The sequence below is a fragment of the Delphinapterus leucas genome, chromosome 15 (genome assembly GCF_059928025.1).
Source record: "Delphinapterus leucas isolate spDelLeu-1000000601 "Yukka" chromosome 15, BTC_Dleu_Yukka2, whole genome shotgun sequence".
NCBI lineage: Eukaryota > Metazoa > Chordata > Mammalia > Artiodactyla > Monodontidae > Delphinapterus > Delphinapterus leucas.
This window is the reverse complement of record NC_143143.1, coordinates 37,600,838-37,627,662: the sequence shown is the minus strand read 5'-3', so window position 1 is coordinate 37,627,662 and position 26,825 is coordinate 37,600,838. Positions and strand designations below refer to the sequence as shown.

The window sequence follows — 26,825 nt, the reverse complement described above, 5'->3', positions numbered from 1 at the left end:
TATGAAAACAGATGTCAGCATATGAGGGCATGACAGATGGAGGCATGACAGTAGCATTAGTCCCCCATCTGGTGGAAGGCCGTGGGTGAGGATGCAGGTCAAGGGCAAATGGGTTATCAGAGAGAGACGGTGCAACCACAGAGAACGAGAGACGCCAGCACGAGAAGCCAGGACACGTGCAAAGATACATACCCCAGATTACCTCTAACATGGTAGGCTATCCTAAGTGTCTGCCACTTACCAAATGAATACCTGAAAGACAGAAGGGGAAGAATGTATCAATTTAGGACGGCTTTACCAAAAACTTCTAATTTAAGCATCATTTCACCCCGCTAAAGAAAGATTAACACAGTGTCTCCAAACAGAACGGGGACAAGTTACAGAGGTCACCACATTACTGAGGTACAAGGAAAAAGTGAGGGAAGACATGCACTCAGGTGACAGAGTAGAGGGGCAGCTGAGGGGATACCTGCCCTCAGGTGACTGAGTGGAGGAGACCTGTATTTGGGTGTCTGAGTGGAGGTGAGGGTTAGGGGAAAAGTCACCTCAGGTGTAAGAGTAGAGGTGAAGCTAAGGGGTGACCTATCCTGAGGAGTCTGAGTGGAGATGAAGCTGAGGGGAGACCTGGTCTCAGATGTTTGAGTGACATGAAGGTGCAGGGAGACCTGCCCTCAGGTGTCTGAGTGAAGGTGAAGGGGAGGGGAGACCTGACCTGAGGTTCCTGAGTGGAGATGAGGGTGAGAAGAGACCTGTCCTGAGGTATCTGAGTGGATATGAAGGTGAGTGGAGACGTGCCATCAGGTGACACAGTGGAGAGAAAGCTAAGGGGAGATACACCCTCAGGTTTCCAGGTGGAGATGAAGGTGACGGAGACCTTCCCTCTAAGGTCTAAGTGGAGGTAAAGGTGAGGGGAGAACCTCCTACAGGTGTCTGAGTGGATGTGAAAATGAGGGTAGACCTGTGCAGAGGTGTGCGAGTGGAGGTGAAGCTGAGGGAAGACCTGTCCTCAGGTCCCTGAGTGGAGGTAAAGTTGAGGGGTGACCTGCATTCAGGTGTCTGAGTGAAGATAAATGTCAAGGGAGACCTGTCCTAGGTCTCTTAGTAAAGATGAGGTGAAGGGAGACCTGCACTCAGGTGTCTGAGTGGAGGTGAAGCTGAAGTGGAGACCTGTCCTGAGGTGTCTGTGTAAAGGTGAAGAAGAGGGGAGATATGCACTGAGGTTTCTGAGTGGAGGTGAAGCTGAGGGGGCACCTGCTCTCAGGCGTCTGAGTGGAGATAAAAATGAGGCGAGACCAGCCATCAGCTCTCTAGTGGAGGTGAAGCTGAAGGGAGTCCTGCCCTGAAGTGTCTGAGCAAAGATGAAGTTGAGGGGAGACATGCTCTGAGGTGTGAGTGGAGGTGAAGCTGAGGGGAGACCTGTCCTAGTTTACTGAACTTGGGGTGCACACCTTAGGTACCCAGGTAACTGTCATTGACAGTAGTGTTTCCTATTTGCCCCATTGTACAATCACACTACAGGGCCACGCCCACAACAGGGTATCAATAAACATGTTTGGAAAAGTAAATGTAATACTGTTCACCCTTGAACAATTTGGCATTTAGGCGGGCTATTCTGCAGTGGAGGTTTTTTTTAGATCGGCCCTCTCACTGCAGGTTGAGTGGTTTCCTCATAGGTTTTAGTGAGAAACCTGTGTAGAAGTGGACTCAACGCAATTCTGACCCATGCATTCAGAGGTCAACTGTACTTGGTTTTACTGCAGTTAATAATTTCCTTCAAACACCATGAAAATGTCCTACCCTAGAATCTTTAATTTCAAAGGACACCCCATTACCACGAGCACAGGTTATTAGAAAAGCAACCCTAAATGGAGGATATGTCAGACATGCCTTCCCTGTGGAATCTGAGCGAGCTGGGGGTCTTCGCCCACAAGGGCTTCCAGGACACACCCCTGGGGAGCACAAACATGTGTATGGACCCCAGGTCATGGAAAAGAACCCCACAATGTAACACAAGTGGCCCTGGCTGGAATCACAGTGGCTCCAGAACACATTCCTCACACCTGTGAATCCTCTGCCCATCACTCTGCCCAAGTTAACACAACACCCAGCAGGAGGACCCGAGAATACAAGGGACACAACTGTCTCTAACTGACTCTGCAAGTGATCAGGAGTGAAAGGAGCAAGGCAGCGGTCCCAGCTACACTGTGGATGAGCCATGCAGCGCCTTCTCAGTGATGGCAGCTGCACAGGCAGGCCGCATAGGGTGACTCCATCTGTGTGAAGCAGCCGGAGCAGGCATGCCCGCACAGACAGGAAGCAAGAGCGGGTGCCAGGGGGTGAGGACGCAGGCCCAGGCTGATGAAATGTTTTAGAGGCAGATGGTGATTGTTCTTACACGTGTTAAATGGTTACATTTTATGGTTTGTAAATAAAGATGTTAAAAAAAAAAGTTGTCTGATTAAGGAGGTGTGAATGAAACGATACGAAGTCTGAGATTTGCTGGAAGCTCCCAGTGAGGGGAGGGAAGGGCAGGGTGCGGGGTCGCGAGGAGGGCGCCCTGACTGCCTGTTTCCCACACAAAGCAATTTCCCACCTGAGAAGGCAGGACACAGACCCTGCAGGCCAGGCAATAAAGAACATGGTGAGGCCAGGGCCCTTCCTCACTGAGTAGGGGCGTTTTAACAATCCAACCCAGAGAGATGCTGGCTTCCTACAGGGAAAGCTGCACAGAGGAGTGAGGACAGAACGAGCACAGAACATGGGCTTGAGTGCTCTGCGTTACTCCCTCTGCTTCTGAGCAGGATTCTGAGTTTCCATAATAAAAACCTATAAACAGCCAGTGCACACACTGGCTAATGCGACAAATAAGTTTACCCAGTAAATTCTCCCAATAAACAACCTTGGTGAGCAGAGAAAAGGGAAGGGGCTGACTTCTTTTTTTTTGCGGTACACGGGCCTCTCACTGTTGTTGCCTCTCCCGTTGCGGAGCACAGGCTCCGGACGCGCAGGCTCAGTGGCCATGGCTCACGGGCCTAGCCGCTCCGGGGCATGTGGGATCTTCCCGCACCGGGGCACGAACCCGTGTCCCCTGCATCAGCAGGCGGACTCTCAACCACTGCGCCACCAGGGAAGCCCAGGGCGGACTTTTAAAACCTCACAAACAATGGACGTTTTACATTTTCATCAGAACCAACTGGAAGAGACTGAAAGCTAACAGGACAGAGAAGGCCTGGCCCAGCTCCCACCCACAGCCTGGCCACCAGAACAGTGTCCCCGTGGACACCGGCGACGGGCTTGTGGCATCACTGCTGTCAAATTTGCTGACGGCATTTGGAAATGCGTTCTCTCCTAACTTCACCTGTTTTGAATTTTAAATTTCAAGGCTGCTTGATATAAGATTTTTAAATATAGGCAGTTATATCTAATCACATGAAAAGTTAAAAAGTATTCATTAGACTTTTACAGCTTTTATTATATTTTTAACAGCTGGAACTTATTTTAGAAGAGATGGCTGTCCACGGAACTACTTTGGGGGATGGTCTGTTGTTTTGTTCTTTAAAGAAACTCAAGTCCTCCCTGGTCTAAGAGTTCCAGATTTTGCTCCCAAATGGTCTGTATTAACGCCTTACCTCCAACTGTCTGTTAGTGACAGGCCTTCCCCCGTCAGAGGTGGCCCACAGCCCACTGACCACTCATCTCCACGGCAAGGAAGCCAGAGAACCAAGAAGGGAGGGGTGTGTGTGCCAGGCCTCCTCGCGCCCATGTCTGCAGCCCTAGGCCTTGAGCTACCCCAGCGACCTCTATGCAAGGCTCCTGTTTTACAGAAAGCCTCTGATTAGAAAACTAAAGCAGTTCCCAGTGATTTTTCACTTTGTAAGAAGGCATCATGGATAAATATTTTATTTTTATTTTATAAATTTTTTAAAAAGATTTATTTATTTATTTTTGGCTGTGTTGGGTCTTTGTTGCTGTGCACGGGCTTTCTCTAGTTGCAGTGAGCAGGGGCTACTCTTCGTTGTGGTGCACGGGCTTCTCATTGCGGTGGCTTCTCTTGTTGCAGAGCACAGGCTCTAGGTGCCTGGGCTTCAGGAGTTGTGGCTCGCGGGCTCTGGAGTGCAGGCTCAGTAGTTGTGGCGCACGGGCTTAGTTGTTCCGCAGCATGTGTGATCTTCCCGGACCAGGGCACGAACCCATGTCCCCTGCAGTGGCAGGCGGATTCTTAACCACTGCGCCACCAGGGAAGTCCTGGATAAATATTTTAGATTGCTCTCCCCTGGCTGTGGAGGGGCAGCTGTGAATTTGTAGAATTCTCCCACTTTCTTGCCTGGCACAGAGCGCTTCTCGAAGGCCCACTCGGGAAGCAGGTGGATGGGAATTCATGATAAAGCATGTTCTTCCAAGCCGTGCCCATGAGTGCTGCGTGGAGACGGCTGAACAGAAGCAGGGCAGGACAGAAAGGCCAGAGGGGGTGAAGCAGTGGCCCGACCGATGCAGCCAATGGGTGACTGCCCCCCCCCCGCCCCCAGTCCAGGAACATGGTCTGTCTTGGGACCCGCTACGTCTTGGCACCGTCTGAGAGAGCAGAGAAGGCCCGTGTCAGTGTCCGATGACCGTGGGCAGCAGTGAGCCACTCCTTCGACAAGGACATGGGGCTTCCCCAGGGGACAGGGCCCTGCTGCACGGCCACACGGCAGAAATGGCACCATGCTGCTGCCCGGACCTCGCAAAACCGTAGCAGGAATTCATTTCTACACATCAAATCTATCTACACCCGTAAAAGCACCTGGGGCTACGGGCAGGGGCAGCCGTGGACATCAACTGCGTTTAAGGCCAAAATAAAGTTTTCATCCTCAACAGTCTGAAGGCGGCCGCTATGCAGGGGTCCCCTCCGCACCTCTGCAGCCCTCGGGCATCTGCTGCCGGCACTCTTTGAAGTTGATACTCTGTCCCTTCTGCCAGAGGAAAGTGCCAAGGTGGCTTCCTCTGCAGGAAGGGACCTCCGGAGCCCCCGACCTCGCTCCAAGTTTCTAGAGATAATCCTTTCTTCTTTGTGGGGGCCGGGAAGGTGGGAAGAGGAAAGGACGGCCACACGGCCATCCTTAAGAGCAACAAAGAAGCCCTTTAGGATTCCTGTCAAAGCAAAGCACAGATAACAGAACCAGAAATCCAACTTTTTGGGAAAGTTGATACTAACTGAAGAAACTGGAGAAGAAGGGACAACTCGGGCTTCCGATGCCATTTGAGCAGGACAGCACTGGGCTGGTCCGTCTTCCGTGAGGTCACTCGCATTTCACGCAACAACAGTCACTGAGCTCTGGCTCTGTCTCTCTTCAGTGTCACTGACCCCAAGATGTTTCAATGCCTAGAGCAAGAGGACGGGCACCCAGGGCACCAATAAACATGCTCCAGTCCACGGTGACTTGGCCAATGACTGAGTAAACACGGGGATGCCAGAGAGACCTGTGGGGAAGAGCCCACGTCACTGTGTGTGCCCCCCTCGAGGAGGGGCTGACACCACCACCCCCTCCATGTGTGGGCTGCGCTGTGATGACCCCCAATGAGGACACGGTGGAGACTTGGGACAGTGGAGACGCCTGATAGGCATGACCTCGGCCAGAGGTCAGGGCAACGTCCGCAGACAGGTCATGCTGAGGGCAGGGACTCCTGATCCGACGTGTCGACAACAGCACTTTACCTCTGGTCTTCCTCTCAAACCCATCACCACGACAACAATGAGAAAAACATCAGACAAATCCCGCCGGAGGGACATTCTACAAAACCCCTGATCGGTCCTCCTCAACACTGTCTAGGCGTCCAGAACAGGCGTCTGAGCCACGGTCCCAGCCCAAGGGGGCCCAAGGGGGCCCAAGGAGATGCGGCAACCAGATGTCTGTGGGGCCTGGATGGGGTCCCGGGATGGGAAGGACTGAGAAGAGGTGAATGAACAATAGTGTCAACACTGGCTTGTTAAGTGTGACAAATGCACCGTCTAATGTAGAGGATAATAGCGGGAAACTGGGAGTGGGACACACAGGAACTCCGCACTGCTTCTGCAGTAATTCAGTAGGTCTCAAACTCTTCTAAAAATGAAGTCTGTGAAATTAAGAAAAGTCGAGGTAGCTGGGCAGCAACAACATCTGCACCTGTCAGGAGAGCTGCCTCCAACCCCGCAAACAGAACGCACAGAACGGCCATCACCTCAAGGCCAGCCCAGCTCCCCTCCTGTGAGTGCAACACCCGGGGGCTCTGGCGACGGCCAAGGGAGGTGAACTCAAGTTCTGGTCAGAACAGGACAGACTTGCCCTGCATCTGATGTGCCTGGCCCAAAGCTCCTTGCTGCAGACCCAGTGCCTGGCCACCCCCCACCCCGTCCCGCCTGCCAGAGCTGCGCCCTCTGCCAGCAAGGCCTCCTCTATGAAACCCAGACATGGAACCAAGAGTGTCACGGAGCTGGCCCTGGCTGTCTGCCCTTCGGGGACGACTATGACTCCTGCTGTCACCCAGTCCCGGGGCACCATTAAATCAGAACCTACTCCCGCCACACTTGATTGAGACTCTGGGGGGCGGTGTGTGATCCCAAAGCCATGCGGCGCGGCCACACCTGTGTCCTTGGAAACTCTGGGCCCCCCGGGTCGGCCTTGCACCTCTCCTGAGGGACCTGCTGGCCTGGTGGGCTTCTTACTGCCCGCTCTAGGTGGCAGCACTGTCCTCAGGGAGGCTCCCAAATGTCCAGCCCCTGGGCGCCAAGCCTCTGCCTCACTTCCTGTCTTGAAGAACCGTCTGGTGTCGTCTCCTTCCCATGTCCAGAAGACACAACAGGTGTCAGGAAGGTGTACCCCTGCTGCCTGCTGCACCCTCTCTCAGAGTTTCTCAACCAACCCAGACAGAACAGAACCACAGCCTAAGGAAACACCATGATGGCAGTGCATCTGCTCCTCCTTCTCCTCCCTCTGGCCAGCGAAGTCCAAGGACTCCCTCACCCACCCCGTAGCTCCGACCCACTTGGCCCGCTTTGTAAGTCTGTGGCACCTTGACCCTATGGGGCCCCCTCCTACGGGCCGTGGGAGTTGTTCCCTTCGGGCCGTGGGAGTCGTTCCCATTCCCTGAAAGGAGCCTGACAGTAGCCCTGGTCTAGAGGCAACAGGGCCCAGCTTCCAAGGCCTGAAAACCCAAAACCATGCCTGCCCTGCTCTTCAAGACGAGGTGGGGCAGGTGGGGAGGGCGGTTGTGGTCCTCGCCTTAGACCTGCCCACATGTGAAAGTACCGCCTTCTAACTGCCGGGCCTGGAACAGCAGAAACCCAGAGGAAGCTGGCACGTGTCCCTGACAAACCACAGGGCGTGTGAGGAGCAGAGCTGACAGCCACTATGGACTCAGGGCCACACTGGTGCTGGCAGCAGAGGAAGGTTCCGGAGATACCCTGCAGGTGAAATCAGGAGGATGTGGAGGTTGGTGAAACATGGGGGAAGCAGGAAGACTCACAAACAAGTCCCAGATCTCCCCAGGATCCCACCTGGGGGACAGGCTGAGTGTGGACATGCTGATTTGTGGAGCTAGGGACACAGCTAAGCCAACAACACAGCCCAAGTGTCTATGGGGCCAGGGCTGGGTCTCAGCATGGCCATGGCTGGCCCCAAGCCTACCCATGCACTGCGCTGCCTCCAGGGTGCAGCTCCAGGAGAGGACCCCAGAGAGCCGGACCCTCACCCAGGGGCAGACCACCCCAGCTGGCCCTGTCTTGGTTCCCTTGTTTCTGCTGCAAGGTGGGAACACTGTAATCCTGCTCTCCCTCCTGCCACCACTAGACAAGCAGTTGATAACACCAGTCTTTTCTGGCTCCTCTGAAAGTATCGCTTCCCGAGTCTGAGGACCTGGGTCATCACCCTACAAAGCACTAACTGCATGACTAAAGCCACTCGCCCCACAATGAAGATCTCTGACCATTGCCACCATGAATTGGATTAATTAGGTTCCTGCTAGCCTCACCACGCATGTACTAGGACCATGTCAGGAGGGCGGGAGAAGGGCGGGCACGATCCCAGGATCCCAGAAGGAGCAGGCTGTCTGGAAGGCTGCCTGACTCCGCCCAAGATATCGACGTGGGGCCCCACCAGCCTCACTTGGCAGCAACGCTGCATCCCATGTCTGCTGAGGACGTTCATTTCCAACACTGGGACTTCATCACAGATGCCAGTTGGGGTCAGCAGGAGCAGAGGGGACACCCACTTAAGAGAAGGGAGTGAGCAAGGCTTCAAGTGAAGCAGCGGCCATAGTGCACACAAGCCAGGCTGGGCAGGCGCCGAGCCACCACCACGGGACCCCAGGGCAGGGGCCTCGTTGCCGGCCAAGATGTGCCCCGTGCACCTGCCTGGTGCCTCTTTGCCCCATGTGGGCTTCCTGTCCCCACTGCAGGCCACCAGCTGGATGACACTTGAAAGACATCCAATCAACAGTGTCCATTATCTGAGGATCTCACCCCAAACAGATATCCTTTTCCCTCAACTTAGAATAAATGGGACGGGAAAGAACAGAGTGTGTCTAACTCTCATGCTGGGGCATCAAGAAAAGGAAAGCCCAATTTCCATTTAAGGGGTCCTCACTCTCCCAGTAAGTTTCCAGCATCACTCTGACAACCTGGAAACTATCATCCATTAAGGAGCCCTGAGTCAAGGTGACCTGAGACACCTTCCAGATCGAGTGGCCTGCCCAGCCTCGCCTGGGGCCCCACACGTGGGCCACAGCAAGCAGCCTGCAGTTCCGCTGGGAACACAGATGTTCGGCATCAAGAATGTGGTAAATAATCCACTGGTCTCCACTGACAGGTTTTTTTGTTTTGTTTTGTTTTACATTTTTCACCTAAAACATCTCGTGTCATTTTTTATTAAAATAAATTTATTTTATCTTTGGCTGTGTTGGGTCTTTGTTGCTGCACGTGGGCTTTCTCTAGTTGCAGGGAGTTGGGGCTACTCTTCATTGCAGTGTGCGGGCTTATTGCAGTGGCTTCTCTTGTTGTGGAGCACAGGCTCTAGGTGCGTGTGCTTCAGTAGTTGTGGCTCGTGGGCTCTAGAGTGCAGGCTCAGTAGTTGTGGCACATGGGCTTAACTGCTCCGTGGCATGTGGGATCTTCCCAGACCAGGGCTCGAACCCATGTCCTCTGCATTGGCAGGTGGATTCTTAACCACTGCGCCACCAGGGAAGCCCTCATGTGTCATTTCTGAGAAACCAGTTATTTTATTTTCCTTGAGTGAGCTTAAATTAATTCAAATCACATTTTTAAACACATCCAAGTGGAAGGGAGCAGAACATCTTTTCCACTGAAAAAATACAAAACTCTATTTTTGGCCATGTGTACTCAGACCAGTTTTCAAAAATCTTCCTGACCAACACATTCTAGATGTGACTAGAAATTACTGTTTAAAATTGACAGTGGAGGGGCTTCCCTGGTGGCATGGTGGTTAAGAATCTGCATGCCAATGCAGGGGACACAGGTTCGAGCCCTGGTCTGGGAAGATCCCACATGCTGCCGAGCAAGTAAGCGCGTGTACCACAACTACTGAGCCTGCGCTCTAGAGCACACGAGCACAACTACTGAAGCTCGCACGCCTAGAGCTCGTGCTCCACAACAAGAGAAGCCACTGCAGTGAGAAGCCCATGCACCACAACGAAGAGTAGCCCACACTCGCCGCAACTAAAGAAAGCCCGTGCACAGCAACAAAGACCCAACACAGCCAAAAATAAAATAAACAAATGTATTAAAAAACAAAACAAAACAAAACTGACAGTGGAGGGACTTGCCTGGTGGCACGGTGGTTAAGAATCTGCCTGCTGACGCATGGTACACAAATTCAATCCCTGGTCTGGGAGGATTCCACATGCCACAGAGCAACTAAGCCCATGCGCCATAACTACTGAGCCTGTGCTCTAGAGCCCGTGAGCCACAACTACAGAGCCCGCGTGCCACAACCACTGAAGCCCGTGCACCCTAGAGCCCACGTGCCGCAACTGCTGAAGCCCACATGCCTAAAGCCACTGCAATGAGAAGCCCGCGCACTGCAACAAAGCGTAGCCCCTGCTCGCCACCACTAGAGAAAGCCCATAAGCAGCAACGAAGACCCAATGCAGCCAAAAATAAATTAAAAGAAAAAAGAGGGCTTCCCTGGTGGCGCAGTGGTTGAGAGTCCGCCTGCGATGCAGGGGACACGGGTTTGTGCCCCGGTCCGGGAAGATCCCACATGCCGCGCAGCGGCTGGGCCCTGTGAGCCATGGCCGCTGAGCCTGCGCGTCCGGAGCCTGTGCTCCGCAACGGGAGAGGCCACAACAGTGAGAGGCCCGCGTACCGCAAAGAAAAAAAAAGAAAAGAAAAAAACCCCAAACTGACAGTGGATACAATTTTCCCGGTTGCTGGGTGAGGTACAGTATGGCCCGAGCCCCGTGTTACAGACAGGTGCATCCTCTGAGCAGGACACTGGAGCCAGGCATTGCGCTCCCCCTCTCTGTAACTCCAGCTGTTAAAACGGGGCAAACGTACCCAGAATTCTCCCTCCTCTGACATGCGCTAAATCACACGTGCCAAGAAACAGCAGCCTTTTAGACATCACAGACAACCCCAGCCAGAGTCCTCTTGTGCTGTAAACATCCACTGACCAGAGAGACTAGAGGCGGGCAGTGAATGCCTGTGGCCGCCGAGGAGGTCAGACAGCCCGAGGTGGCAGCACCCATGAGTCCCAGGTGGGGAGGAGCAGACAGGAATGAAGGACGCTTCCCTCGCCTCACAGCTGCCTGACGGGCACGAGGCACATTCCACCTACCGGGAGCCAGCCCCTATTTCTACCCTCACTGCTTGGGCCTTCAGAAAAGAAAACGCCATAAATCAGATGTAAATATCATTTGTCTAGGAACCCACACAGCTTCTGTATGGAACTGGACACAGGATGCACCACCACAGTATGATGTTGCCATCCACTTGGTGACCCCTGCAAAACCTGGTAACCGACGCCCATCGCTGTTTCTTCTGATCCACGCAGCCCATGCCACAACACCAGGGCATTGAAGTTTCCCAAAGTCTCCGAATAAATTCTGGCTCTGACTACGAGGGTGCTGGCTGGTCAATAGTTCAATATCAACATGAAGGCCCCGGGAGCAGGGAGGGGAGCCAGGGTGACTGAGACGTCAGCCTTCTTTTCCGTAGGCTGGATGGGGAGAGGTGTCTTCAGTTCACACACTGAGCGTCACTCACACTTGCTCGGGGACCAGGGCCAGACGACAGGAGCTGGGAGGGGACCTCTGATGGCTCACAAGCTGAGTGAGTGACACTGAAGGAGTCCGGCATCTGGGTTAAAACCCATTCATATCATGGTCCAGGACCTAGCCAGCCCCTTTGACCTGGGCCAGCAGCCAAGAATGTCAGGCCACCGAATGAACCTTTCCTCCCAGAAAACAAAGGCTCTGGTGGGAACATGGCATGAGGAGCCCCAGAGGTGCTTAACCTCCTGCTCCTCTACACAGACACCACCCCTCCTCCACTTCCTGCTCATCCACGCAGACACCACCCCCTTGTCTACTTCCTCCATGTCTACACAGACACCCGCCCCGACCCCAGAGCTTTCTCTCAAGGCTTCACCTTCTCTTACAGAGTCCTCTGTGCTTCCTCTGGTAGGTGATTCTTCCCCAGGGCCAGAGCCCAGAACTTGAAGAAGAGCGGTACCCCCTCCTCCACTGTCAAATGTGGCACAGCACTTCATGGCCCTCAGTTTTCCTCCAAGCCTATCCAAGCCACACGCTGCACTGATGCCCCCGTCCGTGTTCCCATGTGACTCTCCCTCCATGGAGCCCAACGCTGCCTCTGACCTGTCCGGCAGTGGAGCCTATTCCCCACAGCAGGGCTGGCCTGAACTGTGACCACTGGCACCAGTTCCTCTCAAACAAGGAAGGAGCAGGTGGGAGCAGGAGCAGAGGAGTAAGCCTCCAAATCAAGCCCCACCACCAGAGTGCTCCCAGCAGCCCACCCAGCAGCTTCCACCTCCATCTCATGGCCCCCCAGCACAAGAGGCTGGCAATGCTATCTCAGGTGTGGCCATGATACTCCCAACAGAATCCCAATTACGCCCAAATAAGGAAGCTCCTGGACTTTGGTTGAACGCGACCAGCAGGGTCTACCACAGCCTAATTAAAAGGGTGATATTTTCCAAATTAACGCAAGAAGTAAGCTCATTTGCTTGCTCCTGTTACCAGGAGGCCTCGTTGGGCTCTGAGGGGTAACACCCCTAGAACCCTGAGTTACCACGTGCCTGCATTATAGGTGCCCCATCCTTCCCTCTTACCAGATCTGCCCCACGTTGACCAGGGACATGTAGAGGACCCAGAGAGCAGCCATGAGAACCATATTGGCACAGCCGGAGACCAGGATGAAAGAGGAGATGCCCAGCCCGAGAAGAGCCAGCGCGTCCAGGTTGAAGTCCATGTGAGACCAGTCCAGCAGCCAGAGGACGGTGGGGGCGTAGCTCACGGTCTCCCAGCTGACTTGCCCACGGAAGTGCTGCTGCACACTCCTCAGGTACACTCTGCAGGGCAGCAGTCCCGTGTCTCCAATCAGCTGCTTGTTCTGATGGAAGGCCACCAAGAATGCCACAACTGGAAGGAAAAGAAGACAAAAGGAACATGAACAGGAACACAGCCCTCTGTAGATACTTTTCAGATGTGCAGGGCCTCGGCTAGGCAAGAAGATGAGGCAGAGTCTGACCAGTGGTTTGGAATCAAAGCGTGGACTCAAGGGTATTTCACAAAATCCTGAGGGAGATATTAGAAGATCCAACCTGGAGAAGTCACAATGTATGTGTATATGTATACATAGCTACGTGTGTTGTATCTACTTATACACAATGTATATGTGTATATAAAATAGACACACATTTATATAAAATATGTGCCTGATTACATAAAATGGTTAGTTAACTATCCCAGAATGAACTTTGCTTAAAGAAAATTTACAGTAAAACACTCATGTTAGAAAATAGAAAGGCCTCAAATCTAAACTTCTACTTTAAGAAATCAGAAAAAAGAGTAAATTATATATAAAACAAGCATCAGAAAAGACATTTTTAAAAAGAGGTGAAATAAATGAAATTGAGAACAGGGAAAAACACAGAGAAACTCAATAAAAACCAAAAGTTGGTTCTTCGATAAAATCAATATAACTGTTAGAACTCTAGTCAGATTAACCAAGGAAAGGAAAGAAGACACCAATATCAGGGATCAAAAAAGAACACTGTTACAGATCCCACAGGTGTAAAAAGATAATACAGGAATACTATACATCTCTCTAAGATCTTAAGTTTGACAACTTAGATGAAATAGAAGAATTAGTTGAAAGACGCAAACTACCAAAACTCACAAAAGAAGAAATAAAGATAATACATCACAACCAGCCAACTTCATCTCAGAAATGCAAGGCTGGTTCAACCCTCAAAAAACTATCCATGGGCGGAGATCACCTTCCTCCCCACAGATACATCAGAAATACATCTACACGTGGAACAACTCCTACAGAACACCCACTGAACGCTGGCAGAAGACCTCAGACCTCCCAAAAGGCAAGAAACTCCCCATGTACCTGGGTAGGGCAAAAGAAAAAAGAATAAACAGAAACAAAAGAATAGGGATGGGACCTGCACCAGTGGGAAGGAGGAAAGGTTTCCACACACTAGGAAGCCCCTTTGCAGGCGGAGACTGCGGGCGGCAGAGGGGGGAAGCTTCGGAGCTGTGGAGGAGAGCACAGCAACAGGGGTGCAGAGGGCAAAGCGGAGAGATTCCCGCACAGAGGATCGGTGCCGACCGGCACTCACCAGCCCAAGAGGCTTGTCTGCTCACCCGCCGGGGCGGGCTGGGAGCTGAGGGGATGGCAGGGAGAAGACTGTTGGCGTGAACACAGCCTGAAGGGGTTAGTGCACCACCGCTAGCCGGGAGGGAGTCCGGGGAAAAGTCTGGACCTGCCAAAGAGGCAAGAGACTTTTTCTTCCCTCTTTGTTTCCTGGCGCGCGAGGTGAGGGGATTAAGAGCGCTGCTTAAAGGAGCTCCAGAGACGGGCGCGAGCCGCGGCTAAAAGCGCGAACCCCAGAGACGGGCATGAGACGCTAAGGCTGCTGCTGCCGCCACCAAGAATCCTGTGTGCGAGCACAGGTCACTATCCACACCTCTCTTCCGGGGAGCCTGTGCAGCCCGCCACTGCCAGGGTCCCGGGATCCAGGGACAACTTCCCCGGGAGAACGGCGCGCCTCAGGCTGGTGCAACGTCCTGCTGGCCTATGCCGCCGCAGGCTCGCCCCGCACTCCGTGCCCCTCCCTCCCCCGAGCCTGAGTAAGCCAAGGCTCCGGAATCAGTGGCTCCTTTAACCCCGTCCTGTCTGAGCGAAGAACAGACGCCCTCTAGCGACCTACACGCAGAGGCGGGGCCAAATCCAAAGCTGAGCCCCGGGAGCTGTGCGAACAAAGAGGAGAAAGGGAAATTTCTCCCAGCAGCCTCAGGAGCAGCAGATTAAATCTCCACAAGCAACTTGATGTACCCTGCATCGGTGGAATACCTGAATAGACAATAAATCATCCAAAATTGAGGAGGTGGACTTTGAGAGCAAGATTTATTATTTTTTCCCTTTTTTCTCTTTTTGTGAGTGTGTACATGTATGCTTCTGTGTGAGATTTTGTCTGTATAGCTTTGCTTTCACCATTTGTCCTAGGGTTCTGTCCATCCGTTCTTTTTTTTTTTTACTTAAAAAATTTTTTTTTGCTTAATAATTATTTTTTAATAACTTTATTTTATCTTACTTTATTTTATCTTCTTTCTTTTCTTTCTTCCTTCCTTTCTTTCTTTCTTTCTTCCTCTCTCTCTCTCTCTCCCTCCCTCCCTCTCTCTCTCTTTCTTTCTACTTTTTCTCCCTTCTATTCTGAGCCGTGTGGATGAAAGGCTCTTGGTGCTGCAGCCAGGAGTCAGTGCTGTGCCTCTGAGGTGGGAGAGCCAACTTCAGGACACTGGTCCACAAGAGACCTCCCAGCTCCACGTAATATCAAATGGCAAAAATCTCCCAGAGATCTCCATCTCAACACCAACACCCAGCTTCACTCAACGACCAGCAAGCTACAGTGCTGGACACCCTATGACAAACAACTAGCAAGACAGGAACACAACCACACCCATTAGCAGAGAGGCTGCCTAAAATCATAATAAGTCCACAGACACCCCAAAACACACCACCAGACGTGGACCTGCCCACCAGAAAGACAAGATCCAGCCTCATCCACCAGAACACAGGCACTAGTCCCCTCCACCAGGAAGCCTACACAACCCACTGAACCAACTTTAGTCACTGGGGACAGACACCAAAAACAACGGGAACTACGAACCTGCAGCCTGCAAAAAGGAGACCCCAAACACAGTAAGATAAGCAAAATGAGAAGACAGAAAAACACACAGCAGACGAAGGAGCAAGATAAAAACCCACCAGACCTAACAAATGAAGAGGAAATAGGCAGTCTACCTAAAAAAGAATTCAGAATAATGATAGTAAAGATGATCCAAAATCTTGGAAATAGAATAGAGAAAATGCAAGAAACATTGAACAAGGACCTAGAAGAACTAAAGAGGAAACAAGCGACGATGAACAACACAATAACTGAAATTAGAAATACTCTAGAAGGGATCAATAGCAGAATAACTGAGGCAGAAGAATGGATAAGTGACCTGGAAGATAAAATAGTGGAAATAACTACTGCAGAGCAGAATAAAGAAAAAAGAATGAAAAGAACTGAGGACAGTCCCAGAGACCTCTGGGACAACATTAAACACACCAGCATTCGAATTATAGGGGGTCCCAGAAGAAGAAGAGAAAAAGAAAGGGACTGAGAAAATATTTGAAGAGATTATAGTTGAAAACTCCCCTAATATGGGAAAGGAAATAGTTAATCAAGTCCAGGAAGCACAGAGAGTCCCATACAGGATAAATCCAAGGAGAAACACGCCAAGACACATACTAATCAAACTGTCAAAAATTAAATACAAAGAAAACATATTAAAAGCAGCAAGGGAAAAACAACAAATAACACACAAGGGAATCCCCATAAGGTTAACAGCTGATCTTTCAGCAGAAACTCTGCAACCCAGAAGGGAGTGGGAGGACATATTTAAAGTGATGAAGGAGAAAAACCTACAACCAAGATTACTCTACCCAGCAAGGATCTCATTCAGATTTGATGGAGAAATTAAAACCTTTACAGACAAGCAAAAGCTGAGAGAGTTCAGCACCACCAAACCAGCTTTACAACAAATGCTAAAGGATCTTCTCTAGGCAAGAAACACAAGAGAAGGAAAAGACCTACAATAACAAACCCAAAACAATTAAGAAAATGGGAATAGGAACATACATATCGATAATTACCTTAAATGTAAATGGATTAAATGCTCCCACCAAAAGACACAGACTGGCTGAATGGATACAAAAACAAGACCCATATATATGCTGTCTACAAGAGACCCAGTTCAGACCTAGGGACACATACAGACTGAAAGTGAGGGGATGGAAAAAGATATTCCATGCAAATGGAAACCGAAAGAAAGCTGGAGTAGCAATTCTCATATCAGACAAAATAGACTTTAAAATAAAGACTATTAGAAGACACAAAGAAGGACACTACATAATGATCAACGGATCGATCCAAGAAGAAGATATAACAATTGTAAATATTTATGCACCCAACATAGGAGCACCTCAATACATAAGGCAAATACTAACAGCCATGAAAGAGGAAATCGACAGTAACACATTCATAGTAGGGGACTTTAACACCCCACTTTCACCAATGGACAGATCATGCAAAATGAAAATAAATAAGGAAACACAAGCTTTAAATGATACATTAAACAAGATAGACTTAATTGATATTTATAGGACATTCCATCCAAAAACGACAGAATACACATTTTTCTCAAGTGCTCATGGAACATTCTCCAGGACAGATCATATCTTGGGTCACAAATCAAGCCGTGGTAAATTTAAGAAAACTGAAATTGTATCAAGTATCTTTTCCGACCACAACGCTATGAGACTAGATATCAATTACAGGAAAAGATCTGTAAAAAATACAAACACATGGAGGCTAAAGAATACACTACTTAATAACGAAGTGATCACTGAAGAAATCAAAGAGGAAATCAAAAAAATACCTAGAAACAAATGACAATGGCGACACGACGACCCAAAACCTATGGGATGCAGCAAAAGCAGTTCTAAGAGGGAAGTTCATAGCAATACAATCCTACCTCAAGAAACAAGAAAAATCTCAAATAAACAACCTAACCTTGCACCTCAAGCAATTAGAGAAAGAACAAAAACCCCGAAAGTTAGCAGAAGGAAAGAAATCATAAAGATCAGATCAGAAATAAATGAAAAAGAAATGAAGGAAATGATAGCAAAGATCAATAAAATTAAAAGCTGGTTCTTTGAGAAGATAAACAAAATTGATAAACCACTAGCCAGACTCATCAAGAAAAAAAGGGAGAAGACTCAAATCAATAGAATTAGAAATGAAAAAGGAGAAGTAACAACAGACACTGCAGAAATAAAAAAGATTCATGAGAGATTACTACAAGCAACTCTATGCCAATAAAATGGACAATCTGGAAGAAATGGACAAATTCTTAGAAATGCACAACCTGCCAAGCCTGAATCAGGAAGAAATAGAAAATATGAACAGACCAATCACAAGCACTGAAATTGAAACTGTGATTAAAAGTCTTCCAACTAACAAAAGCCCAGGACCAGATGGCTTCACAGGAGAATTCTATCAAACATTTAGAGAAGAGCTAACACCTATCCTTCTCAAACTCTTCCAAAATATAGCAGAGGGAGGAACACTCCCAAATTCCTTCTACGAGGCCACCATCACCTTGATACCAAAACCAGACAAGGATGTCACAAAGAAAGAAAACTACAGGCCAATATCACTGATGAACATAGATGCAAAAATACTCAACAAAATACTAGCAAACAGAATCCAACAGCACATTAAAAGGATCATACACCATGATCAAGTGGGGTTTATTCCAGGAATGCAAGGATTCTTCAATATACGCAAATCTATCAATGTGACAAACCATATTAACAAATTGAAGGAGAAAAACCATATGATCATCTCAATAGATGCAGAGAAAGCTTTTGACAAAATTCAACACCCATTTATGATAAAAACCCTGCAGAAAGTAGGCATAGAGGGAACTTTCCTCAACATAATAAAGGCCATATATGACAAGCCCACAGCCAACATCATCCTCAATGGTGAAAAACTGAAAGCATTTCCACTAAGATCAGGAACAAGACAAGATTGCCCACTCTCACCACTCTTATTCAACATAGTTTTGGAAGTTTTAGCCACAGCAATCAGAGAAGAAAAGGAAATAAAAGGAATCCAAATCGGAAAAGAAGAAGTAAAGCCGTCACTGTTTGCAGATGACATGATACTATACATAGAAAATCCTAAAGATGATACCAGAAAACTACTAGAGCTAATCAATGAATTTGGTAAAGTAGCAGGATACAGAAGTAATGCACAGAAATCTCTGGCATTCCTATATACTAATGATGAAAAATCTGAAATGGAAATCAAGAAAACACTCCCATTTACCACTGCAACAAAAAGAATAAAATATCTAGGAATTAACTTACCTAAGGAGACAAAATGCAGAAAATTATAAGACACTGATGAAAGAAATTAAAGATGATACAAATTGATGGAGAGATATACCATGTTCTTGGATTGGAAGAATCAACATTGTGAAAATGACTACTATCCAGAGCAATCTATAGATTCAATGCAATCCCTATCAAACTACCACTGGCATTTTTCACAGAACTAGAACAAAAAATTTCGCAATTTGTATGGAAACACAAAAGACCCCGAATAGCCAAAGCAATCTTGAGAACGAAACACGGAGCTGGAGAAATCAGGCTCCCTGACTTCAGACTATACTACAAAGCTACAGTAATCAAGACAGTATGGTACTGGCACAAAAACAGAAATATAGATCAATGGAACAGGATAGAAAGCCCAGAGATAAACCCACGCACATATGGTCACCTTATCTTTGATAAAGGTGGCAGGAATGTACAGTGGAGAAAGGACAGCCTCTTCAATAAGTGGTGCTGGGAAAACTGGACAGGTACATGTAAAAGTATGAGATCAGAACACTCCCTAACACCATACACAAAAATAAGCTCAAAATGGATTAAAGACCTAAATGTAAGGCCAGAGACTATCAAACTCTTAGAGGAAAACATAGGCAGAACACTCTATGACATAAATCACAGCAAGATCCTTTCTGATCAACCACCTAGAGAAATGGAAATAAAAACAAAAGTAAACAAATGGGACCTAATGAAACTTCAAAGCTTTTGCACAGCAAAGGAAACCATAAACAAGACCAAAAGACAACCCTCAGAATGGGAGAAAATATTTGCAAATGAAGCAACTGACAAAGGATTAATCTCCAGAATTTACAAGCAGCTCATGCAGCTCAATAACAAAAAAACAAAAAACCCAATCCAAAAATGGGCTGAAGACCTAAATAGACATTTCTCCAAAGAAGATATACAGATTGCCAACAAACACATGAAAGGATGCTCAACATCATTAATCATTAGAGAAATGCAAATCAAAACTACAATGAGGTATCACCTCACACCGGTCAGAATGGCCATCATCAGAAAATCTAGAACAATAAATGCTGGAGAGGGTGTGGAGAAAAGGGTACACTCTTGCACTGCTGGTGGGAATGTGAATTGGTACAGCCACTATGGAGAACAGTATGGAGGTTCCTTAAAAAACTACAAATAGAACTACCAGATGACCCAGCAATCCCACTATTGGGCATATACTCTGAGAAAACCATAATTCAAAAAGAGTCATGTACCAAAATGTTCACTGCAGCTCTATTTACAATAGCCAGGACATGGAAGCAACCTAAGTGTCCATCATCAGATGAATGGATAAAGAAGATGAGGCACATATATACAATGGAATATTACTCAGCCATAAAAAGAAACAAAATTGAGTTATTTGTAGTGAGGTGGATGGACCTAGAGTCTGTCATACAGAGTGAAGTAAGTCAGAAACAGAAAGGCAAATACTGTATGCTAACACATATATATGGAATCTAAGAAAAAAAAGTGTCATGAAGAACCTAGGGGTAACATGGGAATAAAGACACAGACCTACTAGAGAATGGACTTGAGGATACGGGGAGGGGGAAGGGTAAGCTGTGACAAAGTGAGAGAGTGGCATGGACATATATACACTACCAAACATAAAACAGATAGCTAGTGGGAAGCAGCCGCATAGCACAGGGAGATCAGCTCGGTGCGTTGTGACCACCTAGAGGGGTGGGATAGGGAGGGTGGGAGGGAGGGAGACACAAGAGGGAAGAGATATGGGAACATATGTATATGTATTAACTGATTCACTTTGTTATAAAGCAGAAACTAACACACCATTGTAAAGCAATTATACTCCAATAAAGATGTAAAAAAAATAAAATACAACTTATTTTACTTTTATTTATAACTTAAGGGCTTCCCTGGTGGCGCAGTGGTTGAGAGTCCGCCTGCCGATGCAAGGGACACGGGTTCGTGCTCCGGTCGGGGAAGATCCCACATGCCATGGAGCAGTTGGGCCCGTGAGCCATGGCCGCTGCGCCTGTGCGTCCGGAGCTGTACTCCGCAACAGGAGAGGCCACAACAATGAGAAGCCCGCGTACCGCAAAACAAAACAAAACAAAACAAACAAACAAAAAACTATCCATGGGGACTCCCCTGGTGGTCCAATGGCTAAGTCTCTGTGCTCCCAATGCAGGGGGCCTGGGTTCTGTCCCTGGTCGGGGAACTAGATCCCACATGCCACAACTAAGAGTTCACATGCCGCAAGTAAAGATCCTGCACACCGCAACTAAAAGATCCCACATGCCACAACTAAAAGATTCTGCATGCCGCAACTAAATATCCTGCACACGGCAAGGAACATCCCAAGTGCCTCAACTAAGACCCAGGAAGCCAAACAAATAAATAAATAAATATTTTTAAAAGAATCATTGTAATCACCACACTAACAAACTAAATCAGAAAACCATAAGATAGTATCAATAGACCCACAAAAAAGTACATGAAAGAATTCATCCATTCATGGTAAAAAAAACTTTCAGCAAATTAGGAATAGAAGGGTACTTCATCAGTCTATAAAACGTAACTATGAAAAACCTACAGCCAAGATCATACTTAAAGATTAATGACTGAATACTTTCCCCTGAAGATTTGGAACAAAGCAAGACTATCTCTTCTCCTATTACTCATATTCAACACTGTATAGGAAATCCTAGCTAGTGCAATGAGGCAAGTATAAGAAATAAAGGTATATAGGTTAGAAAGGAAGAAATGAAACTATCTCTATTAATAGACTGCCTATGTAGAAAATCCCAAAGAATCGACAAAAAAGAAAGAAGAAGAAAAAAAAGCCCTCATGGCACTAATAAGTGAGTTTAAGAAGGTCACAGAATACAAGACCAATATACAAAAGTCAATTATATTCCTATATATCAGCAATGAACAACTGTAAGCTGAATGTTTAAATATTACATTAGCCACCAAAAAAAGTGCCTAGGGCTTCCCTGGTGGCGCAGTGGTTGAGAGTCCGCCTGCCGATGCAGGGGACACGGGTTCGTGCCCCGGTCCTGGAAGATCCCCCATGCTGCGGAGCGGCTGGGCCCGTGAGCCATGGCTGCTGGGCCTGTGCGTCCGGAGCCTGTGCTCCGCAATGGGAGAGGCCACACCAGTGAGAGGTCCGCAAACCGCAAAAAAAAAAAAAAAAAAAAAAAAAAAAAGTGCCTAGATAAAAAACTAACAAAATATATGCAGAATCCGTACATGGGAAACTACAAAACATGATGAGAGAAATCAAAGAAGATCAAAATAAATGGAAAGATTCATTGTGTTCATGAACTGGAAGAAGAGTCGGCATTATTAAGATGTCAGTTCTCCCCAATTTGATCTATAGATTCAATGCAATCTCAATCAAAACATCCGGTAAGCTTTTCCATAGATATTGACAAGCTGATTCTAAAATGTATATGTAAGAGCAAAGGAACTAGGATAGCCAAAATAATTCCGATGACGAACAAAGTTCGAGGACTCATTTTACCCAATTTCAAGACTTACTACAAAGCTACAGTAATCAAGACAGTGTGGTATTAGCAAAAGTACAGACACATAAATCAATGGGAGACTAGAGAGTCCAGAAGTAGACCTACACAAAGACAGTCAACTGATTTCTGACAAGGGTGCAAAGACAATTACAAAGACAGTTATTTTCAACAAGCGGTGCTGGAACAACTAGACGTCATATGCCAAAAAAATGAAACTTGACACGTAACTCACACTTTGTACAAAAATTTATTCAAAAGGACCAGAGACCTAAATGTAAAACATAAAAGTATGGAACTTCTAAAATAAAATATAGAAGAAAATCTATGTGACTTGTGTTTGGCAATGAGTTTTTAGATACAACACCCAAAGCATGATCCATGAAAGAAAAAACTGATAAATTCTACTTTATCAAATGAAAAACTTTTGTTCTGTAAAAGATATATATATATTTTTTGCTGTACGTGGGCCTCTCACTGTCGTGGGCTTTCCCGTTGCGGAGCACAGGCTCCGGACGCGCAGGTCCAGCGGCCATGGCTCATGGGCCCAGCCGCTCCGCGGCATGTGGGATCTTCCCGGACCGGGGCACGAACCCGTGTCCCCTGCATCGGCAGGCGGACTCCCAACCACTGTGCCACAAGGGAAGCCCTGTAAAAGATATTTTTAAGAGAACGAAAAGACAAGCCATAGACTGGGAAAAATACCTGCAAATCACATATCTGATAAAGGACTTGCATCCAGAATAAAGTACCATTAAAACTCAACAACAAGAAAACAAACAACTCAGTTTTTTAAAGGGCAAAAGATCTGAACAGATACTGAAAGTCATCTGCTTCACACAAGGAAGATACACAGATGGCAAATGAGCACATGAAAAGATGCTTAATATCATTTGTTAGTGGGGAAACGCCAATTAAAACCACAATGCAGGGGCTTCCCTGGTGGTGCTGTGGTTAAGAATCCGCCTGCCAACGCAGGGGACACGGGTTAGTGCCCTGGTCCGGGACGATCCCACATGCTGCAGAGCAACTAAGCCCGGGAGCCACAACTACTGAGCCTGCGCTCTAGAGCCCATGAGCCACAACTACTGAAGCCCACGTGCCTAGAGCCCGTGGTGCTCTGCAACAAGAGAAGCCACCGCAATGAGAAGCCTGCGTACCGCAATGAAGAGTAGCCCCCGCTCACCGCAACTAGAGAAAGCCCACGTGCAGCAACAAAGACCCAACGCAGTCAAAAATAAATAAATTAAATAAATATTTTTAAAAACTTAAAAAAATAACAACAACGCAATGCAGTATCACCACACGCCTATCGTAACAGCCAAAATCCAAAAAACTGAAAATACCGAATGCTCCAGAGGATTCAGAAAAAGAGGAACTCTCATTCATTGCTGGTAGGAGGCAAACTGGTACGGTCACTCTGGAGGACAGTTTGGCAGTTTCTTATAAAGTTAAACACAGATTTACCATATGACCCAGCAATTATACTCCTACGTGTTCACTCAAGTGAACTGAAAACTTACATTTACAAAAAAGCCTGCATGCAAATGTTTACAGGAGCTTTGTTCATAATTGCTAAAACTGGAAACAACATAGATGTCCCTCAGAGCTTGAATGGATAAAAACTGTGGTGTGTTCATAAAACGGTATAATATTCAGAGAGAATATCAACGGAATGTTGATTCACTCAACAGCATGGAAAGATCTCAAGTACATTTTACTAAGTAAAGGAACCCAGACCCAAAGGCTACACACTGTAGGATTCCATTCATCTGACACACTGGAAAAGACCAAACCATGGGGCAGAACACAGACCAGAGCATGCCAGGGGCTGCGGGGGGGAAGCCGATTACGTGGACAGGGGAATTTTCAAGCGATGTAACTATTCTGGTACAGTACTAGAGTGATTGATAACTATGCATTTGTCAAAACCCATAATTGTACATCATAGAAAATGAACTTTAATGTATATAAACTATCAAAACAACCTAGCCAGGAGGTTAGGGGATGCCAGGATGGAATGCAGACTGTGACAAATGAATCAAACTCTATCACAAATGTATAACTCGGCCACACTGAATGCAAGGAAAGAGGGAGGGCTGGCCTAAGAAACTTTGGAAATTGTTCTGAGTAAAAACTAAGGACAAAGACAAAAGTAACTGTATAGAAACACCGGAGTCTAATTGGGGGTAGGCGAACAATTCTAAGACTGCTTTGCATGTGCATTGGGGTTAAGCAAATAAACCATGGGGGATGGTGGGGCAAGATTTCTCACTAGTGGAGAAGGAGGTTCCAGATAAGCAAAAAGGGGAGGCCAACACACACCCCACATACTGGATGAGAATCGGAGATGCCAATGAGAATTCATGTTTACCCTAATATACATTCAAATGGATATGCAGAGAAATGACCATATGTGAGTGAGCACACCCACATATGTAACCTAGCTCTGTTTGCTAAGAGAGTCTGGAAGCAGTGACACCTCAGTAGCAATGGGCACTCTCAGCACAGCACCCAGATCTGGTTTCCTAACACCACTCTCCAATAAAAGGAACGAGGGCTCCTGGAGAAATGGCTGGTTTTAGGGCTGGGAAATGAGAGGAGCCTGCAGCAGCCTGTAGTACCACAAAGTAAGGAAGCTCTCGAAAAATAAAGAATGGAGGCATGTCACAGGGATACGGGAAACAACTGGGAAGAACCACCACTGACCAGAGCCGGACAATTTGATACCACGAGTAACACTGCTGGACCACAACCCACAGTGTAAACAAATATGACAATTGCCAAATAAATTCCTTACAGAGGAGATCCAAATAACATGTGGAGATGCCCCCTTGCGGGGGGTCCCTGGAGCATGGACTGGACCCCATGACAGACGGAAAAAGGAGAACTTGACAGAGGAGACACCTGGCAGACACACCCCAACCAGGTGATCCAGGTCAGTATCACCCGTGATGCGAAGGGTACCTCTCCTCTGTGAGATTCTCCCCACAACCTGTCCAGTCACGAGAAGACATTAGACAAGCCCAATTTGAGGGACATTCTACCAAACACATGACCAGACATGCTTAAAACTGTCAAGGTCATGAAGAGGCAGGGAAGTCCAGAGACTGCTGCAGACCAGAGGGGACAGAGGAGCCATGACGGCTAACGCAGTGCGGGGACACCGGATGGGAAGGGGTGCTGGTGGAAAACCAATAAGGTCTGGAGTTTGGTTAATAGTTTTGTTGTTTTGTTTTTAAAGGCAAATGTTTCTTGAATACTACGTGCGGCTCACTGTAACTGCAGGAAGAATATTGAGACCTGATCCCCCCATGGCAGCAGATGTCCAGGATGTCAGGAATAAAGACAGAACACCTCTGACACCAGAGGGTCAGCAGGGAGGGCTCCCCTGGTCTTCTCCTCGCACCCCTCCTGCTGCCTCCATCACTGGGCAAAAGCTGCCCAAGTCCATATGCTACCGACTTTCCTGGTAACATGGAGGCCACCCCCACAGTGGTGCCCACCCAGCCCTGGCCGTGTGTGTGCACATCCACACACACGCACCCAGGTGGAGCCTGTCTCTCCCGACTCAGACTACGTGGGGACGTAATTAGCAATGGCTGAACAGCTGCACATCCTCCCTCCCCACAACCACAGTCCAATGCCATGAAAGAAAAACGAAATTTGGTCTCACTAGTTAAAAAGTAAATCTACCAACAACACATTAAAAGGATCATACACCCTGATCAAGTGGGATTCATCCCAGGGAGGCAAGGATTCTTCAATATATGCAAATCAATCAATGTGATATGCCACATTAACAAATCGAAGAATAAAAACCATATGATCATCTCAACAGATGGAGAAAGAACTTTTGACAAAGTTCAACACCCATTTACAATATTTTCAATTTTTAATTTAAAAAAATTTAAAGTTTTAAATTGTGGTAAAATACACAAAGCATAAAACATACCATCTTAACTAAAAAAAAAAAAGTAAATCTAAGGCAAGCATCATAGGAAACTTCCTACCTTACAGGAAAAAATGAAAATAGAATGGATTTAAATTTCAGAAGAAAAGAACCTATTCATTTTTCACTTCTGTTATAGAAATGGCTAAATAAAGAAAAAAGTTTTCAAAAAATCATAGGATCTCAAAGCTAAACCAAACAACCAACCTTAGAAAGGCTCAGTCAGCCCCCAGCCTGCTCTAGGAAACAGTCCTCTGCCCAGCTCTAGGAAGGAAGGTGACACCCCCCCCCCACCACAGCTCTAGGAAAGGAGGAGACAGCCCCTGCCCAGCTCTAGGAAGGAAGGAGACACCCCTTCCCCCCAGCTCTAGGAAGGAAGGAGACAGGGCCCAGGCATGAGACTCTCAGCTGCTCCCTGGTGGGGTAACCCACAGACTGACCTAGGAGAGGTTACCAGGTCACCTAATATGCATTATCAAGGATGTCCACAAATATTTTCTTTAAAAAATCAAAAAGAAAAAATTTAGTTTTCTCTCCCCTTCAGATAAAGTGCTATAAAATTAAAACAGAATCATCTCCGAAATGTCACTCTCCGATGGGTGGTTTTATGGACTGTGGCTAAATTCTGGGCCTTAGAAAAATAACC

General features: G+C 47.6%; 1 protein-coding gene across 1 annotated transcript in view; it reads right to left on the bottom strand.

Annotated features, from left to right (window-relative positions):
* Positions 1-265: 265 nt before the first annotated feature.
* LOC149747436 (uncharacterized) overlaps positions 266-26,825 on the bottom strand; it is a 40,540-nt gene continuing 13,980 nt past the window's right edge. The window contains exons 6-7 of the mRNA XM_089895414.1: positions 12,321-12,630; positions 266-5,460 (exon numbers count right to left, since the gene is read on the bottom strand). Of these exons, the coding sequence (XP_089751540.1) occupies positions 5,337-5,460; positions 12,321-12,630 (434 nt within the window). The 3' untranslated portion in view covers positions 266-5,336. The remainder of the gene's footprint in view (positions 5,461-12,320; positions 12,631-26,825) is intronic.